General features: G+C 35.8%; 1 protein-coding gene across 1 annotated transcript in view; it reads left to right on the top strand.

The window, feature by feature from the left end:
• The window catches only part of TMPRSS15 (transmembrane protease, serine 15), a 272391-nt gene that overhangs the window by 100940 nt on the left and 150153 nt on the right, over positions 1–21298 (top strand). Inside the window, exons 14-15 of the mRNA XM_006889826.1 lie at positions 17070–17175; positions 20208–20358. Of these exons, the coding sequence (XP_006889888.1) occupies positions 17070–17175; positions 20208–20358 (257 nt within the window). The remainder of the gene's footprint in view (positions 1–17069; positions 17176–20207; positions 20359–21298) is intronic.

Below are 21298 nucleotides of genomic sequence, written 5' to 3'. Positions count from 1 at the left end.
AGTTACTCCTCACTTATCCAAACCTACCATTACCCCACCTTTTTAGGTTCCCATTAGATCTTTCCTAAGTCTTTCACCTCTTTACTTTGCTCCCCAAATATTGTAACCTTGAGATTCCCCCCCCTTCTCTCCCTCCCTTTTGTGGACACAACCTTTTGGACTTTGGTACACATCTTGCTCGTAATTCTTCTATTTTTACAATAATGATTTTATGCTTTACTTGTCCTTATGAGACTGAGTTCACTCAGTGTAATGCTCTCCAGCCTCTCCCAGGTTATAATAGTATGTTTCAAAATCATTGCTCCTGTGTGCAGCATAGTATTCCATCATACAAATATACCACAATTTCTCAATTACCTTGTTTGTTGTTGGATGTTTTAGCTTTTTTCCATCTTCCTGTTATTGTGAGCAATGCTGCTATAAACATCAGTGTACAATTCTCCATTTGTGCCTCAGTTATATTGTCCTCAGGTTATATTCCTAGGAGTGTAACAGCTGAATCATAAGGAATTTCTATGTCCAACTTTTTAATCTTTCAAAATGATTTCCGCAGTGGTTTTACCATTTTACAATCCCACCAACAGTGTATGAAAATTCCAATTTCTCCACACCCTCTTCAACATTTATTACTTGCTGTCCTAATGAAATTTGCTACTGCTAGAGGGATGAGATGGTATCTCATGATGGTTTTGATTTGCATCTCTCTTATTGCCAGTGATTTTGAGCATCTCTTTTGTACATTGGCCATCCAAATATCTTCTTCTGTAAAGACTTCCCCTGTCTATTGCCAATTTTATAAATGTGTTATCAGTTGTTTTCTTGTGTAGACGCAGTACCATTCTGTAAACTTTTGTTACGAGACCCTTGACTGAGATGGCTTTGCCAACTGCTGTTTTTTTCCCCCAGTCAGTAAGTTTTGTGTTTTTCACTCTATTGGAAAAACAATCGTGACGCACTCAGGGATTTTATTTTCCTTAGGAAATATGATTCATTGATGTTATCCTCTTCTGACTGTACATTTCTGTCTGTGTTTGTGGGCTATAAAGTGAATTTGTTCATAATAGATTATGGATAATATTGAGAAGATAGGGAATTTCACAACACATAATTTAGCTCCAGGCAAAAAAGAAACTGTTGTTTGAACATCATAAGCAAATTATGCACGGCCTGGAGTCAAGAATGGTGTGTGTCAGGATTCCATCTTTTCTACATACCTATTCAATCTATATGCTGAGCAAATAATTCAAGGAACTGAACTGTAGAAAAAAAATGTGGCATCAGAATTGGAAGAAGATTAATCAATGATATATGTTATCCAAATGACACAACCTTAGTTGCTGAAAGTGATGACTTGAAGCACCTACTGAAGAATACCGAAAGATTACTGCCTTCAATATGGATTCCATTTACTACAACACTAAAAACATGCCTATAAGAACATTAAGCATATCATAGCTTTGGTCAGACTTATGTTGGTCTTCAAAATAACATCTTTGTTTTTAATATTCTCATTAAAAAATATTATTTTAGTGAAAATTTACAGGGCAAAATGATTTTCCATTTACCTATTTATACACATTTTGTTTTATGATATTAATTATACTATCCATATTACAAATATACTTTTTATAATTATTCTCTGTGACTCTTATTTCTACTATTCTACCTGCCTTCTGTCACTTTTCCTTAGTGATAGGTTTGTTGGAAACCCTTGTAGCAAATAGTAATAGAAGCCACTCTGATAGGCAGGGAATAGTTTGTGAATGATCTCATGTTTTCAGTAATATTCATACCCACCACTGCTGAGTCAACTGACACTCTTAATACTCCTACTGGGCAGGGTAGAACATCCCTGCAGAGTATCCAAGGCTATAAGATTTACCCAACCTAAATGCCGTGTATTTCATGGAGCAACTAGTTAGTTTGAACTGCCAGTCTTTCAATTAGCAGTTGTATTTGTTAATCACTGTAGCCTTAGGGGCTCCTTTAAGGATCCCCTCCCTAAAAGAAACAAATTAATTCATTAATAGATAGATAGGTAGGTAGATAGATAGATATAGAGATAGATAGATGGATGGATAGATGATAGATAGATAGATAGATAGATAGATAGATAAATAAAAGAATTGGTGACTCACAGTTTCATGTAGGCCTTCCTTTGAGTTTCCAAAGCTTAAATCTTAACAGAAGAAGACTGCCTCATTTACTTTTTCCCTGCATAATGTCAGGTAGATTTGAACTACTGAAGTTTTGATTAATTGTTCTGTATCCACCAACCATAGCTAACCTTCCAGTAGGTTTTCAGAAGGAGTTTAACTGCTCAGGAGGAGACTGCCTATCTTTCTCCTGGGAACACATAACATGCACTTGGAATGGCAACACACCTCCTTACCACAAGACCATCAGAGTTGAAGATATAAACCACTATGTTATCAGAGATCTCTTAAGGAAGACCAGTGGAAAGATACTCTAAACCACAAATAGGTCAACAGACTCAGATTAGAATAGGAACAAGTGATTCAACATGATTCAGCTGTATCTAGATGACCTATCCCTTTAAGCAAGAATTTTTTAGCATTGAAAATTATGACATGAATATTCTCATACAAAATCCATCTTCTTCGAAAATGGTATTTCTCAGATTCTTTATAGACAAATTAGCTACTTAAAGCTGAAGACTAACCTTAACATGATAATGATCGAAACCTGTTAAAAAAAAAACCTTGGCCTGAAATAGTCAAATGATAAGGCCATTATTTTTTTTATGACGAAAAAAAATCACTACCGTACTTGGAATAGAGTAATCAGAGAAAAGTGCAGAAAGCATTTATATCCATTGACTATGACAGATACCTTTTATGTAGTTGAAATCTTTGATGCTCAAATTATCATTTTTCTGCTTTTATGTCATCATAATAAGAGATAAAATAATCTCACTGGTATTTGAAGACTATATTACAGGGAAAAAATAGTTCTGGCTTGCCAACAGACTAAATAACTAAAGAAATAGAGGAGACTGACCAAAGTGAAACAGGTTGAATGTCAGGTGGAGGTTTTAAACTGTTGGGTCTGAAATGGAGTCTCAGGAGAGAGTCAGGTAGCAGGAGTTATTTCAAATTAGACAAGAGCAGTTCAGAGCCCACCAGAGGTAGCAGTGTAATGAGGACAGATGATAGGCCTTAATAGTTTCTCCCCATCGCTATACCTGTGATTTCATAATCTACCAGTCATTCTCCCCCCGAGGGGCATTTTTCTTCTAGTCAGAACATCCTATCTCTGAAATGGAAAAGAATGAAACCTCTCCTGCTGTTCCTCTTATCCATGCAGGGATTTTTTTTTTTTTTTTGTTCTTGGCCTTCATTTTAAAAGACAGCAAAGTCTAAATGAAGCAGATAAACTGAATTAACATAGCTTTAGGGAAGAACTTCTAAGCCTTTTTAACTTTCCTAGTTCCACTAAAGAACTCTCTTCCTGTTGGAGCAACAGTTCCTAAATCTCTGTTTCTAGTTAGTGCTCAGGATGTCTTTGTACCTGATAGAAGAAAGACAATTGGTGGAGATGTAGGTATTGATTCAGGGCAGTATCTTGTGGGGCACAAAAGGGATCCATTTGTTCAGCACACTCAGGGAAAATGAAGTTTAATAACCTATGAAATCAGCAGAAGTACAAGAATCACAGAAGAGTTACAGAGTCCAGAAAAAAGTGTTTCTTTGTTGGTCTTTTCCAAAAAAATTGACATTGTTACTAATAGTTGAGGATGCAGCAAAGTGCTATAGTAAAGAGTGTTAAATAAATACCCTGCAGGGCGAATTCCAGTTCGGCCAATTTGGGTAAATTCCCTACTTTTTCTGTGCCTTTTTTTTTCTCATCTGGGTATTAGGGTGAGTGATAATGGAATCTAACTTCATAGATGTGACTATTAAAATTATTACTACAGTGAAAAAGAAAGAACTTAGAAGGGTATCCAGTTAAAAGAAAGTACTATAAATGTTAAATATTTTTTTCTGTTTATGATCTACAACTGTTCAGAGATACAAATTATCAAATAATGCTGGGGAGGAAAATAGTTATCTTGGTCTATTGCAAAAGTATATAATTTTTTTTTTCGTGTGTGTACCGTCAAATCAGATCTGACTGGTATAGGAGGAGCTTGTTCCTCCTTTTCCAGCAGAGCATCTGGTGGATTTGAACCGTGCACCTCTGGGATTGCAGTATACCTTCTTTCCACTAGGCCACCAGAGCGCACTAAAAGTATATAAAATATTTTAGATGCCTGCTTTTCACTTAGCTTATAAACTTTTCCTTAGTTACGGGTAACTTTGGTATTTTCAAAGAAATATCTTCATTTAATTTGTTTTGCTATCTAATCTATCCTGCAAAGTGAAATTTTAGAAATGGTATAACATTTCTAATATGGATAGATACTGATTAAACATGGTTCATTATTCAACTAAAACTTTTCAATAATAATTGTCTCCAAGTAAATGTAAATTTTACAGATAACTCATACTTATTGTAAAAGGAGCTGTGGCAAGAAGCTATGCTGCAGTCCTGAAGGCATGAGGTTTGAAGCCACCAGCTGCTCCATGGGAGAAGAATGGGCAATCTCCTCTTGTACAATTAACTGCCTCTGAAAACTCACAGTTCCTATGAGTTGGTTCTGACTCTATGATATACAACAATAGTATTATTGATGAAGCAACTTATATAATCTCATATTTTAAAGGAATCTTCAAATTTCCAGAAAGATCTATAGTCTCTCCTGAAGTTGTGAGGTTTCTGTATCACCATCAACATCTCAGAAGCCTTTTGTTCTCTTAAGTTAAATGATGAGAGATTAGGGTTCATGGTGAAATAAGCAGAAAAAGGAATAATAGGAATCGACAAGTCTAGTTTTAAAAGGGTGTTACTGTATGTTTAAATTACAAAAAAAATAATTTTCATGGTTTTAAGCTGACTCTGAAGTTAATTCTAAGAGCTTTTGAAGATATTTGAAGGAAATTTAAAGTTTTAATAAAGAAACTCTCAATAAGATATGGTTATGGAAAATAGCTGGTTCATCACACTTTCATATAGTATTATAATTAACTTATAATTAGAAAAGAAACTTAAAAAAATTAGTACTGCCATTGAGACAATCCCAAATCATAGAAACTCCATTTAATAAAGTTTCCTTAAAGATATAAATCTTTTCAAAATAGGTTACTTTACTTGCTATGGAGGAGCTTATGAATTTGAACTTAAAAAAACCTTTGGTTGGCAGCCTGAAGATTAACCTTCTGTGTCACCTGTATGTCTTATATGCCGTCAAGGTGTTTCTGACTCATAGCTGACTCGGTACCAGGTTTCTAGAGACAATGAATTGCATGGAGGAGATTGTTCAACTTTCTCCCTCTGTGCAGCTTGGAGATCCTAATCATGTGCCTTTGGTACATGATTTTGGCAGTCCATGGGGTAAGGTATTTAGTTCTATTTTCCAACGTTATAGCTCAAAGGCATCAGCTCTTCACTTTGCAGTTCTCAGATGTATAATAAGTGATTGAAAATTCCATGGCCTGAATCAGACACACCTTGACCTTCAAAATGACATCATTGTTCCTAAAAACTTTGAAGAGGTCCTTCAAAACAGACTTACCAAATGTAACATCTCCTGATCTTCTAACTGCTTGCCCCAAGGGTATTGATCATGGATCCAAGTAAAATTAAACCATTGGCAATTTCAATCTTTTCTTTATCTGTCATGAAGCTGCATTTTGGTCCAGTGGTGAGGATTTTTTTCTTCTTCTTCTTGCTGTTGATAAGTAATCCATACTGAAGACAGTAGTCTTTAATTTTCTACAGCAAGCTCTTCAAATCCTCCTTACTTTGAGCAAACAAGTTTGCATAATTAGCATAGCACAGATGTTTTAATAAGTCTTCCTCAGACCTTTATTGCACATTCTTCTTCATAAAGCCCATTTACTCAAATGATTTGTTCAGTACACAAATTGAATACGTATGGAGATAGAATACAACCTTGTTATAGCTATCAACTTCCTTGTGACTCAAAGCAAACCTATGCACAATAGTTCAGAATCTTGTCCTGTCCTGAGCCAATCTCACTGTCTCTAGTTCCCCCAACCCCAATATCCCAGTTATTATGCCAGTTCTCATTCTCCAGTATTTTCCTCTTTTGTGTTATCCCTCCATCCTTCCAAGCATGTTGTTCTCCAAGATCTGGTCCCTCCTGCTAGCATGTACAAAGTATGTGAAACAGAACTTAAAAATCCTTGCCTCTGAGTGCTCAAGCAACCCAGCTTTATAAAAGCTCTGTGAGTGCCAAGGCCCACAGGCAACTGGCAAGAGCCCTTCCTGCCACCAAGATGCCTGAAAGGAAGGTCAGCTCAGCCAAAGGGGTGGTGAATTTCTTCACAACCTCACCAGCATTTATTGTTTACTGATCTATTGAACTTTGTTATAGTTACTGGGGTAAGATGATAGCTCAAAGTTGTTTTGATTTGCATCTCCCTTAGAGCTAGGGATTTTGAACATTTCTTCACGTCTTCTTTGATGAAGTGTCTTTGCAAGGCCCTGTGCCTATTTTGCAATTGGGTTGTTTATCTTTATCTTGTTGAGGTGCTAGAATATTCTATAAATTCTAGATATAAGTCCCTTAGCAGACATGCCATTACCAAATATTTTCCCCCCAATTTGTGACTTTCCTTTTTACCCTGTTGGAAAAAAATTTGGATGTGCACAGCAATTTGATTCTTAGACAGTCCTATTCGTCTATTTTATTCTCTCCTGATTGTAGTTTATTCAGGATGTTTGGGAGACTGTTCATGTAGTTGCTTCTAGAGTTCTTCAAAGCTTTTCTTGAATGAAGCTTATAGTACTTTGTTTTACTCCTAAGTCTGATCCACATTGAGTTGGTTTTTGTGTATAGTGTAAGGTGTGGGTCTTGCTTGAGTTTTCTGAAGATAGTTTTCTAATTTTACCAACATCATTTGTTAAAGAGGTTTTGATTTCCCTACTAAACTGATTTCATTTCCTTGTCAAAAATCAGTTGGCCCTGAAGGACGTTACAATGAGTGAAATAGCTCAGTCATAAAAGGATAAATACTGCATAATGCCACTGTTATAAAACAGGACTGACATGAAGTTTGGGGGAAAACTAAGAAAAGAGTGGATAAATAACCAACACTGCATTGAAACATATTAGAGAAAGAACTATTTCAAAGGAATATATTATTAGGTATTATTTGCATGACAACAGAACAAAATAAGAGGTGAATAACAAAGGGGACTCTGGGGACAAGGGGACAGAGATTGTGCAACATGGAAAGATTTTTTTTAAAGAAAAACAGAACTGGGAGGTAGGGAGGAAAATGTCCAATAATGAATGAATAGAAATCCAAGTTTTCTGTACACTTTCTTTAAAATATCAATTAAAAATAAAACAAAACAGAAAAACCAAAGAGGCAGTGAAGAAGTCCAAGAGGAGATCAGCAAAACTGTCAAAAAAAGTGGAAACAAAACCTTAAAAAGGCAGCAGGAAAGGAGAAGTAGTCTGACAAAAAAGTACAAACAAAGCAAAAAAATACAGCAAGGGAAAAACAGGCTGAAATGACTAATCAAGAAACTAAAGAAGATTTATATGTAGAAAATTGAGAAACTAAAAATGAAGAGAGTCCAGCCTCTGATGAAGCAGGAAAGGGAGACACAAAGTCTGGTTAATATTTGTCTACCATGTCTTATCAGTGGTCCTATATCTCCCTTCTTGTACAATTCAGAGGAATATTTTTAACAAACATTTATATATGCAAGTTTTTTAGCAGCTCTAGAAACATTTTTAAGAAGGAAATACTACTTTATCCCATTTTTATATGTAAATATGTCGTTTGTTTTGTTTTATTTGTTTTAAGGAGTAAGATCATTTGCTGGTTGTTTAATTTTTGGTACAACTAGGAAAATGTGTGATTTTAAAATTGTGGAGGACTTTGGGTGTCAGTGTAACATTCCATGGAGAGAGGGGACAATTTTCATATCCCATAATACAAAGCATACTCAAAGACAATTTGGAGTCATAGTCATGCATTTATTACTTGAACATTTTAAATTAAGTGTACTTCCATGGGTTTTAGATATAAAAATTAGAGAATTTTTTATAAAATTTCTTCTTCAACATAACCACTCCTTCCACATGGCTTTCTTCCTGTCAGCACTGTGTGGATTCTGTAACACCTTTGGGTTTGGATGTCCAGTTTTTCTAGTAACTTTTTTATGTGCTCTGATAGGTTGAAAATTTGAAAGTGTAGTGTGCATGATAGTAAATTATGAATTAGTAGGACTTTATGAAGTGAAAGTTGATCAACAATTTACTTATTTTCTTCTTAATGAAAATTGTCCTTCAACTTTAAAGCTGGAAAACCAAAGGGAATTTAGAAAAAAATTGTAACTGCATGGCTTTGTAGATTTTTGGTACACTAAGAATTGTATAAAGATTGTTCATAGTGTCTTTGTACTGGCCTTTGAAACAACCAATAAAATACTAATCATGAAAGAAAAAGAAAAATCTTGGCTTCAAGGAGCAACTTGGTTTCATGCCCCCCTGGACAGATCAGTTTGTTTTCTTGACAGTCCATGGTATGTTCAGTACTCTTCTCTAGCACCATAATGCAAAGGCATCGATTCTTCTTCTGTCACTTTTGTTGTTGTACAGATCTATGATGCATAGTAAGCAATTGCAAAGACCATAACGTGGATCATGTACACCTTAGTCTCCAAACTGACATTGTTGCTCTTTAGCAAACTGGAGAGGTCCCTGTCAGAAGACTTTCCTATTGAAATTCATCTTTTGATTTCCTCACTGTTGGGGCCAAGAGTATTGATTGCGGAATTGAGCAAGCTGCAATTGTTAACTATCTCAATCTATTCTCCATCTATCATGGTGCTGCCAATTGGCCTTGTGGTGAAAATCTTTGTCTTCTTGATACTGAGTTTCAATCCATACTGAAGACTGCACTCCTTGACCTTTTACAGCAAATGCTACAAATGCTTGGCCAGGTTGTACCAACAATTCTGGGGGGCAACTCCCTGGACAACTGACTGGAAGAGATCCATATTTATATCCCTTATAAAAAAAGGAGATCTAACAGAATGTGGAAATTACTAAATAACATCACTAATACTAAGCACAAGCAAAATTCTGAAGCAGATAAACCAAAATTGACTGGAATAGTACATCAAGAGAGAACTAACAGAAATACACGCTGGGTTTAGGGGAGGCACTAAGGACATTATGTTGTTGTTAAGTGCCGTTGAGTCCCAGGTGACTCATAGTAACCCTATGAAGGAGAGTCCTCAATGCTTGGGTGCCTTTCTTCCTCCCTCCAGGTTCATAGGATTTCCGGAGGCAAGCTATTACTGAAGTGTTTGCCACTCCTCCTTCCAAGCTTGTTTTAATTAGGGAGCTCCACCCCACTTTCTGTCTGCATTGGGTAGCCAATCATTAACACATTTGACACATCAGTGTCAGAGTGGTCAGCCTCACAGCAACCACAAGTGACCCCTGTACAGCAACTTGTACATGAGGAATGTCTGAACAAAAACAATGAAAGACTGGCCCGAAGGACGCAAGCCCAAGGGCCCTACAGTGTCTTAGCAGCCTGGCACACCTAATTGCTGGGAAACTCCCTGCTCCAGACTCCCATTCATCTGGCTAGTCCACTCTGCCAAACCCCTCATGGGCCCTAAAGAACCACCACATGTGCTCGGAGTCCTCAGACCTACCGCACCTCCAGAAGCCAGATACCAGATCCATCTGGCATTAAATAAGGACATTATAGTCAACGTCAAATGGATCTTAGTTGAAGGCTAATGGAACATCTATCTGTGTTTCATTTACTATGCAAAGGCATTTGCCTGTGTGAATCACAACAAACTGTGGCTAATGCTGAGAAGGATGGTAATGCAGGAACACTTTGTGCTCATGTGAAATCTATACCTGGATCAGGAAGCAGTCATAAGAACAAAGCAAGGAAACATTTTATGGTTCAAAATAAAGAAAGGAATGTGTCAGAGTTGTGTTCTGTCTCCATACCTTTTAAATCTAAATAGCAAACAGTTCATTTAGGAGGTTAGAATTTATGAAGAGGAATGTGGCATAAGAATTGAAGGAAGATTCATGAATAACCTGTGTTATGCAGATGACACAACCTGATGTACTGTTTACTTAATTTTAAACTATGCAATGTTCCCTTGCTATGTTCAGATAATGGCTTCTTGATCTAGGTATAGGTTTCATATGAACATAATTATATATTTGAGGATTCCCATTCTAATCACTATTTGCCATAGTTTGTTATGATCCACAGAGTTAAATTTATTTGAATAATTAATAAAACACAAATAGACCTTCTTCAGATATTCTATGCTTTTAGCCACGATCCTTCTGAAATCAATAATAATATATTTGGTGCTACGACCTCTTCTAAACACAGCTTAAATTTCTGGCAGTTCTCTATCAATATACTGTACTAACTGTATTTTGATATCTTCAGCAATATTTTGCTTGCCTGTGATACTGGTGATGTTATTGGACAATTTCCACATTCTGTTTGATATCTTTCTTGGGGATGGGAACGATGATGACTCTTTTAAAGTCAGTCTTGGCCAGACAACTATCCTCTAAATTTGTGGTAAACTGGTGAGCATGTTGAGGGCTTCATCTGTTGGTTGAAACATGTTAAAGGTTTCCTATCATCACTTCCTGAAGCCATTTCTTTTCTTCTTTTTCTTTTTTTTTTAATTTTTACCAATTTGTTCAGTGCAAGTTGAAGTTCTTCATTCATTATCATTGGCTCTTAGCCATATGATACTTCCTGAAATATTTAAGTATTGGTCAGTTCTTTTTTTGTACATTAACTCTGTGTATTTCTTCCATCTTCCTTTGAAGGTTCCTAGATCACTCAAGATTTTGCCCATAACATCTCTTAGTTTTGCAACTCAAGGTTTAAATATGTTTTTCAGTTCTTTCCACTTTAGAAATGCCAAGTGAGTTCTTCCCTCTCTATTTTACAACTCCAGCTGATTGTATATTCCAATACTTAGTCTCCTTGAGATGCCTTTTTCAACCCTCTATTCATTTCTCTTACTTTCATAATTCTTCTCTTTGTTTTAGTTTATCAATGTTCTAATGGAATTTTCAGTCTCTCCTAACATCAACTTTGGCCTTTTATTTCTCCTTTGCCTTTGTAAAGATCTTTAGTCTCTTTATGTATGGTATCTTTGATTTTTCAATTATAGGTGTTCAATGCCTCAAATCAATTATTAAATTTGAATAGAATAGATTGAAGGTCATATTTTTATTCTTGTGGACTTGTTTACATTTTCTTCAGCCTCCATTTAAACTTCAAATGAGTAATTGATGGTCTATTCCACAGTCAAAAAATATTTTGGTTTTGACTGATGTTATAGAAGTTCTCCATAAATTCTTTCCACAGATGCTGTATTGACAATCAGTTGGACTAAGATTAGTTACAGAAGTCAAGAATGTTCCGAATGTTTGATCTGTTGTACCACTCCACGATTTCTGACATCATCTACTCTTTCTCTGTTCAGTTCTCCCACTCCTCTCTTGAGTTCTGTGGTTTGCTGGAGGGTCTCACAGAAATTCAAACTGGTCATAGAAATTACTCATATGACTGTGAGTGATAGATCTCAATATTGTAGAGCGTGGCAAGTAAATGCTCCAGGAACCTGTTGACTGTCAATTGCAGTACAGCTGGATGCTGAGTTATAAGAGAGCAAGGGTCCCCAAAGAGTGCTAACATTGAGCTTCCATAAACTTACATAGACTTTCATAGGGCAAGGCTTGTATCCCACTCTACTCCTATATCCTTAATACAATAAATACTTGACCACAAAATAAAAACTTAATCAAATGGCTGGAAAATAGTCTTGAGACCACTGAGGTAGCCAATCATATCCTCTACAGTCTATCAAGTGAGGTGCATGGTTTGTAATAGATTGTCCTTTTTTAAAAAAATGTATTTCTAGTGAATAAGTAGTTGAACATGAAAAAAATCAATCATTAGATCTCTAGCCTCATTTATTTCACCAAGTTTATACTTTCTGACTACAAATACTTCTGTCTTGTTTCTAACTTTGTAATCCCAGTCACTAATTATTATAAATGCATCCTTATTGCAAGTTTGGTCAATTCTGGACTGCAGATAATTGGTAGAATCACCAGTTTCTTCCTCTTTAGTTTTAGCTATTGGTGCATATATTTGAATAATAGTCATATTAATAGTTTCCTATGCATAGAAACATCAGGGAAGACCAGTCTTGGCCAGGGCACACCTTAGTCTTTATAATGACATTGTTGCTCTCTAGCACTCTGGCGAGATCCTTGACAACATATTTCCCCAATGTAATTACTCTTTTGATTTCTTCACCGCTGGTGCCAAGGGAGCTCATTGTGAATCCAAGCAAAATGAAATTAACAAATTCAATCTATTCTCCATCTATTATGATGCTCCTATTGACCTTGTAATTAGGAATTTTGTTTTCTTGATATTGAGATGCAATCCACATTGAATTCTGTAGTCCTTGATCTTCTCCAGTAAGTACCTCAAATCCTCCTTAGTTTCAGTCAGCAGTTATATGTGTAATGCACGTTGTTGATGAGTCTTCCTCCAATCCTGATGCCATATTCTTCTTCGTAAAGTCCATCAATACTCTCACATGATCTGTTGAGCATATAAATCGAAAAGATACGAAGGAAGTATACTTGATGCTCTACGTAAGAAGGAAGAAGGTGCACCCAAAGTTACACAATTTGAATTCACCAGTTGCTCCATGAGGGAAGTAAGGGCAATCACCTTCAAAGAGATTAACTGCCTCTGAAAAACCTGTTGGAGGACCAGCTATGGATTAGTTCTGACTCCATGGCACTCAATAACAACAGCATTATTAGTGATGTGGAACTCATTCTCCCAATACAACAAACTGATAGGTGTTATACCTCTAACAGCAAATCATGGCACAAGGCCCATTTGAGACCAGTTGCATTGTAGTGGCATAGGATCCTGGAGCATTCTGTCTGAGGCTCGTCCTAGCATGGCAGGTGAGAATCGTGGATGTGGGAATTGTGGTATTGTTTGTAGCTTGACTGGATCTTCAATGTTGGTGACCTGCCTCAAGGCTTCAGAGTTACTTTTAAAATAAAAAGTCAAGTTAGTGTAATGATAATATTTTGAGCATTTAATGAGTCTGTAAAAGGAATTTAAAAAATGAATAAAATGCACTTCATTTCCCTAAAGTTCTAGCAAGTTTAATAAATTAACATTAAAAAATAAAATAACAAATGATGTCAGAAAGTACAAATTTCAACCAAGAATTTTAAAAGAGTGAAAATTTGCAATTAAAAAGACCAAGGGAAACTCTCTGAAGGAAATGGAAATTTTATTTTAACTATCGCAAAAATTAGTATAGTTCTGAAAAATACAAATTATAAAACAAGTAAAAGAGATGAAGGAAAAAATTCATACAACTATTGCTTATTTGAGTTGGTATTTGAACAGAGGGATAAACTGAATATATGGAGAAAGAAAAACAATTTAATTTTGTATCTGCTTTACATATATTTCTTTTTTTAAATTTTTTTATTAAGTTTAATGAAAATTTACAGAGACTTTGGATTTCCATTCATTTATTGTTATATCCATATATTTCTATAAAGTATTCATCTTCAATGCATAAATCTGGTACGTTATATATTCTGTCTGTAAATAGAGATTAATTTATACTTAGTTCAATGGTAAATTAAGACATAATAAAAGATCTGGATGGAAGAAGGGACTAGTTAAGCATTATTTAAATATTGAAGTAAGCAACTTATTTGCCTTTAAGTAAAAACCAAACCATAACAACTAATTTCTACAAAATTGAATTGCTTTATATAGATTTTTTAGCTTTGATCTTAAAGAAAGATCATATATGGCTATATGCATTTGAATTATGAAACTTAAGTTTAAAAGTCACAGAGTAGAAATTTTTGCACCACCTAAAGAAATCAAGAAGTAATTAGAAAGCAATGATATTGGTGATACAAGTCCTTTGAAGGGTTGGAGAACTGAGAGTAAGACACACATAGGAATAGATGACAAAACATTGCTTGCTGAAACTGAAGAAAACCTAAAGCACTTGCTACAAAAGGTCAGAGATTGTAGTCTGGAATATGGATTGAAACTCAACACCAAGAACACAAAGATTCTCACCAGTGGGCCAATTGTAAGCACCATATTAGATGGAGAAGAGGTTGAGGTTGCTAACAATTATAGCTTGCCCAGTCAGATCCATAATCAACGCTCTGAACACTAGCTGTCAGGAAGTCCGAAGACGGATGACATTGGGAAAATATGCTGTCATGGACCTTTCCAGAGAGCTGAAGAGCAACGATGTCAGTCTAGATAAAAAGGTGTATTTCCAAATTACTTGTTATGTTTCAGAAAGATAGACAATGACTAAGGATGACAGACAAGAATAAATGCCTTCAAGTTGTGGTGCTGGAGAAGAGTCTTACCCATACCATGGACTTCCAAGAAAACAAATAGGTCTGTCTTGGAGAAGGTGAAATCAAGTTTCTTCTTGGAGGCTAGGATTTTGAAGTTCTGCTTCACTTACTTTGGGCACATGGCCAGGAGACATAAGTCCTTGGAGAAGGATATCATGCTCGGAATTGTAGATAGACAGAGCAGGAGAGGGAGACCCTAGATGAGATGAATTGATACAGTAACTGAGGCAATGGGGGTTGGTGTGTTCAAATTAATGAGACTGGCTCAGGGCAGGGAAGGGTTCAGGGCTGCTGTACATAGGGTCATTGTAGGTGACTAAATGGCACATAACATTAACATACTATGACAGTTTTTGAAGCAGGAGTGGCATCAAGTTGCTAAATAACATGCCTCTGAAAACTCTATGAACTTTCATAAAGGTCGATAGTTGTAGAGGGGCTTCAGGCCTTTTGTTCATAGAGTAACTATGAGTCGTGCTTGACTCAACGACAATCAACAACAACAACCACAAAGATTGTCTAATTAAGCCCATAGTCACTGTATTGTCCCCACTTTTCCCTAAGAATAATCTAAAAAATACCTGAGCATGTCTGAATTTTCATACTCTAAGTGGAACCATCTGCATACACATAACAAAAAGAAAGGGTAAACTAGCTTTGTGCCACAATGTTTTTTGAAAACAAAGAAAGAGAATGAGTTATCTTGAGAAGATTTTTAAAATTCATTCTTCTATAGAGTTGGTTTCAGTTCATAACAACCCTGGATCGAGTTTCCAGGAGCATTAAATCGTAACAGAACAGAATGCTCATCTTTCTCTCATGGAGCCAATGGTGGATGTGAACTTCTGATAAGGTTAGCAGTCCATCTAGTTATGGAATACAATAGCACCAGAAATAACATAATGCACCATGTTAAGCGTACACTACTTTTTTTTAATTTTTACAATGAACTTTTATAAATGTCAATAGTTACAGAAGAACTTCAGGCCTTTTGTTCCTAGGGTCACTATGAGGCATGGTCAACTGGAAGGCAATCAACAACAACAGTTTATTTACAAAATTTGAATACCTTATTTTACAGAACATATTTTCCCAATTTCCCTCAACACCCCCAACCGTCAAGTTGTACAACCACATGATTAATCCCTGACCCCCATGCATCCTCATCCTGATTCTCGTCTTGATAAAACACTCATTTATTCTGAATAAATTTTGACTCTAGTATCTAGGTATACATTAATGTAGCCAAAGGCATATATTATACTATTGCTTTTACCCACAATTTTTTTTTAATTTTAGTGTTTTCTAAATGAATTTGTTTAATTAAATATACTATGTAGAATTATCTGTGAAAATTTCTGTCAGAACGAACAAGGGAGAAGATACTTGGTTTCAAATAAACACATAAATACAGACTATAATTAAAATTTACATTCAAGACATCTATATAATACAATAGGATTTAACAAATATTTCATTTCTTTTTGAAAGTACATAATATTTTTTCCAATGCTTCCTACTATGTATAATAATATATAAGCTGCAAAATAAAAAATGAAAAAAAATCTAAAAACATTCAATATCATTCTCACTCTAACAGTCCTTCTCACACTTCAAATACCTCAAATCATTGATTGGAATAATGAATTCAAAGCAAGAAAGTACTTTATGCAGAGACTTCAGCTATTAAGGAACTTTTATGTGGGTTAGCATGCTTTCTGCTCCTCTGCCATCTGATTAGCTATCTTTTAAAGGAATATGGAATATGAAGCCATTATAAAATTGGTTAACTTCAGATGTAGAGAAATGCAATGCAGTCAGTGAAATATAAAATTGTAGATATTTAAAACTCTTAATATCGCTTTAAATTTTAATTTTAAGTACTGTGCATGCCATTAGTCATCCCATTAGGCAACCTTAATATCCTAATATACTTATATATGAAGAAAGGAGATCTGGTGGTATAGTCCCTATAGAGTTGTGCTGCTAATTAAAACAACAACAACAACAAATAACCCCAAAAAACATAATGCCTCTTTGGCAGTTAAAACACATCATAAAGACCACAGGAAAAAAAAAGGTAATCTTCCATGTGGCTAGGACAACCCACTAAGCCACTGGAGGGTCAGCTATTTACTTGAGGAGGTTTTTGTCTTTTAATATGTAGAAAGAAGTAAATTAATCAAAATGTCTAGCAATTTGGAATTAAGGTTAAATTGGGCAAACTAGTATTATTTTTAAAGTAATTAAGGTTCAGAAATATTAGTGTTACTCTAGGTCTTTTCTGGACTTAATAATTGAGAGAGTCTGCTTTTTGAATTGATTATCTTAATTGCAAATTTGTAAGTCGGCTGCCCTCTATACTTGAATCTCATGTCCTTTGTACTGTGACTAAATATATCTTCTTATATTTTTACCTCGAAGTCTTCTTTTCCTTTATGATAAAAGATATATTCCAAGTAATAAAATGCTAATCTTTAAGCTAACTACATTGTTGTTGTTTTTACAGGATTTTACATTTCTACTCCAACTGGACCAGGAGGGAGAAGGGAAAGAGTGAGACTTTTAAGTCTCCCTTTGGTCCTCACATTGGAGCCAGCCTGCCTTAGTTTCTGGTATGTTGTGGGAGCATGGTAACCATTTATTTAATTAATACCTTTGCAATTTAGTTACCAAAATGATGTTCAAAGCTTTAATATACATACCATAAATTTTCCAATTGTTAAAGTGACAAAATGTTGACTGTTAACTGACTTCTTTCTCCTTCTCCAATCCCTCTAATGCTCAAGGTTAAAGAAGGTATTTCAAAGACAATCAAGGGTTGAGAGCAGTAACTTACTTGACCACTGACTCAATGTTGGAGGTTTAAATGTTAAAATATTAAAGTTTTAAATGTTAGAGGTGCCTCAGAAGAAAAGCCTGGAAATCTAATTCTAAAAATTATCCACCGTTGAAAACCCTAGGACATTCCTAATGACATCCGTGGCAGTTGTTTTATATAAGTATCAAAAGTAGAGTTCAGATTATCTACAGCTACTTTTTTTTTTACCAACAAGCAGGTTCTGGAGAAGGCTGGAGAATTAGTACGATGTTTGTTTGAGGACTGTGGGACATGAAAACTAAGCAGATTTTATGTGATATACAACTTAAGAGCCAAAAGAAAAGTTATGATTATAAGTCAAATATAATAGTAAGGATATTGTTGTTGTTGTATACCTTCAAGGTGGAACCAACCCATAGCTGACCCTCCAGGGGATTTCCAGGGGCATTTAATCTCAGGGAGAAGATTGTCCATCTTTCTCCCACACAGCAGCTGGTGGCCTTGAACAGCATGTCTTCAGGATTACAGCACAGCTTCTTGCCCTTATTTTATTTATATGAATCAAGATTATTCTGAGACTTGGGCAGGATAAAATCACTGCATTCTAAGTAAGGGGCTCTGGTGACATAGTCCATAAAGAGTTCCACTGTTAACCCCAATACAATATCTCACTGGCAGTTTAAATCCAGAGCAGATTCCAGGGAGAAAGATAAGTCATTTCCTTTCTTGCAATTTGCAGTCTTCCACAGAAAACCTGCTGAAAATTCAGCTATAAGTCAGTTCTGATTCCATAGCAGTGAGTAAATGAATCACATTTAAGTAGTGAAACATGAAAAGAAACTTTATTGTATAAGATACTGACATAATTCAAAAAACGCATTACTCTTATAAGAAGTTAGACTTTAATTATTTTATATGTTTTTCTAATGATTTTAGTGTAATTTAAAGACAAAAGAATTCAGGGAACGTAACAATATTTACATCTATATTTTGCATTGGGAAAGTCAGCTGTCAGGGACCTCTCCAGAGTACTGAAGAGCAACGACATCAGGCTAGAGACTAAGATTCACCTGATCGGGCTATACTCTTTGCAATTGTGTGCTATGCATCAGAGAGCTGGACAATGACTAGGGATGACAGAAAGAGAATTGATACCTTTGAGCTGTGGTGCTGGAGAAGAGTCTTGAATATACCATGGACTGCTAGGAGAACAAACAGGTTTGTCCTGGAAAGGGTGAAGCCAAGCTGCTCCTTGGAGGCAAGGATTCTGAAGCGTAGTCTGACATACTTTGGGCGTATTGCAAGGAGGGACTGGTCCTTGGAGAGGGACATCATGTTTGGGAGGGTGGAGGGACAGCACAAAAGAGGAAGACGCTCAATGAGATGGATTGAATCAGTGATTGGGGTATTAGAAGTAGGTGTATTGGAGACAATGAGGTTGGCCCTGAATAAGGCAAGGTTTAGTTCACGTGTACATAGGGTTGCTATGAGTTACAAGTGACAGCACATAACAGCAACAACAACAAAAGACACAAGGTAGATAAATAAATTTCTAGAAAGATAACTTTTCCACTAGGATTAATGTTTTTTGTTATTACTGTTGTGTACTGTTGAGATTAAACGACACATAGCTGACCCTGTAGCAGGTTCTTAGTGCCAGTTAATCTCAGTCTCACAGGAGGTTTTCCATTCTTTCCCCACACATCAGCTGGTGGATTCCAGCCACAGTGCAGCTTCTTACCACCAGGCTACCAGAGCTCCCTAGAATGAATGTCTATATTGTATTTTCCAGGATTCTAGAATGCTATATTTTCTAACTTTTCTTAATGCACTTTTGGCTACCAAACTAAAATTGGACTAGAAATTTCCTCTCTAAAATGAGATCTTCTCTTACATACCAGAGAAAGTGTAGTCCTCAGTACTTCAAACCATCAATGAAATAAAATACAGAGAACATATGGTATGACATGTCCTTCCATTAATATAAAATGTTAGGAAAAAAATGAAAGTAATTATGTACTTAGTCATAAAATTATTTCACTTAGATATCACTCTATTGATATTTTTATTACATATATCCTCCTTTGAGATGTTTGATTAGGAAATAAATAATACAGTCATATTGTAAATTTATTCACAAACTGTTGTATTCATTACATAATACAGTAAATGGTTCAGGTAAGATTGAAGGAGTAGTTGTTGTTGTTGTTGTTGTTGTTAAGTGCCGTCCAGCCGTAGGTGACCCATAGCGACCCTATGAATGAAATTCCTCACCACTTGTGTGACTTTCATCCTTTCTCCAGATTCATAGGGTTTCTGGAGGCAAGCAAGCTATTACGGAAGTGAATACCACTCCTGCTTCTAAGCTTGTTTTAATTGGGAAGCTCCATCAAACATTGTCCACCATGGGTAACCATTAGTGCATTTGACACATCATTGTCACAGTGTTCAGCTTCATGGGAGTTTCCTCTAGAGGGTTCATCACTTACAGTATTTGCACACATATTCTATGAAATGGTTTGCATTTAGAAAACCATTTACAAGACTATAGTAGTTTTAATTTTATTTTTAAATATTGTATTGGCTTTTAGAGTAACATCTCAGAAATTCTATGTTACTGTTGGTCCTTCAACCTCTTAAAATTTCTCTTTAACACAATTGATTTCACATAGAAATTAATATCACGCATTGTTCACTCTTAAGAGCTTCTGCACATCTACACTAATCAGGTATAATTTTTTATATTTTTGTTTTATCTTGTTCTTTAGTTGCTCTTTGTATGAAGAGGAATCAAATAACTTTTTTATTTGCTTGTTTTCAAACCAGGTATTATATGTATGGTGAAAATGTTTATAAATTAAGCATTAATATCAGCACTGACCAAGATATGGAGAAGACAGTTTTCCAAAAAGAAGGAAACTATGGAGAAAACTGGAATTATGGACAAGTTACATTAAATGAAACAGTGGAATTTAAGGTTGGTAAAATAATTTGTGATTTATATTCAAGTGTTTACAATCTGTCTAGGACAATGGCTTATTTTCTGCTTTTGATGATCATATATTTGATAGCATACAAATAGTATGGCACAAGAAGTCTCATCTGGAGGCCTTCCAGCTGAGGCTAGAAGGGTCAGTGGCAGTAGATGTGTAGATGCAGCAGGGAGGTGGGCCTATCAGGCTCTCACCTATAGAGGCCTTCAGGCAAAGAGGCTGGAAGCCCTGTGAGTGGCTATTGTTTTCATGGTTTGCTGTTAGAAGTACTACAACTATTTGTTAATTCCCCAAAATGAGGGAATGCTTTGCATGTTGCTATTTATTTTGTAGCAACTGCCACATATGGGCTCTTGTGTGTTAGGAAAGGTGAGAATGACTCAGGGTAGAAGAGGGTTCAGATCTTTTGCTCATATGGTCACTATGAGTCATACCTGAAGTCACCTAACAATAACAGCAATGACTATTTTGTAGGTTAGATGTGTATGTGCTGGTTTATTTAGCATTTACTATTAACCAGTACATCACTTGGCTATCAGTTTGCTGTACTGGAGAAGCTTGTGGGATGTTATGGTACTTGAAGCTATGCCAATTGGTATTTCAAATACCAGCAAGGTCAACCATGCCAGACAAATTTTACCAGAGCTCCCAAAATTAAGACAGACTAAGGAGCAGGATTGGCCAACCACTTCTAAAGTAAAAGCCTTAGAAAATCCTATGACTGCAAGCACAAGGGTACCTATAGTATTAGAAGTAAAGCTCAGCTGGGAATGAGGGAGTTTTTCTTTTGCTTTAGCAAATGGGGGGGGGTAGGGGGGAGGGGTTTGTGCGGGGAGAAGGGTGCAACAAAGAATGAATGGAATCCCAAAATCTCTGTAGATGTTCATTGAAATGAAAAATAAACAACCTAAATTAAAAAAAAAA

The sequence above is a fragment of the Elephantulus edwardii genome, unplaced genomic scaffold (genome assembly GCF_000299155.1).
Source record: "Elephantulus edwardii isolate Elephantulus edwardi_28Jun2011 unplaced genomic scaffold, EleEdw1.0 scaffold00081, whole genome shotgun sequence".
Lineage (NCBI taxonomy): Eukaryota > Metazoa > Chordata > Mammalia > Macroscelidea > Macroscelididae > Elephantulus > Elephantulus edwardii.
This window is presented reverse-complemented; position numbering and strand designations above follow the sequence as displayed.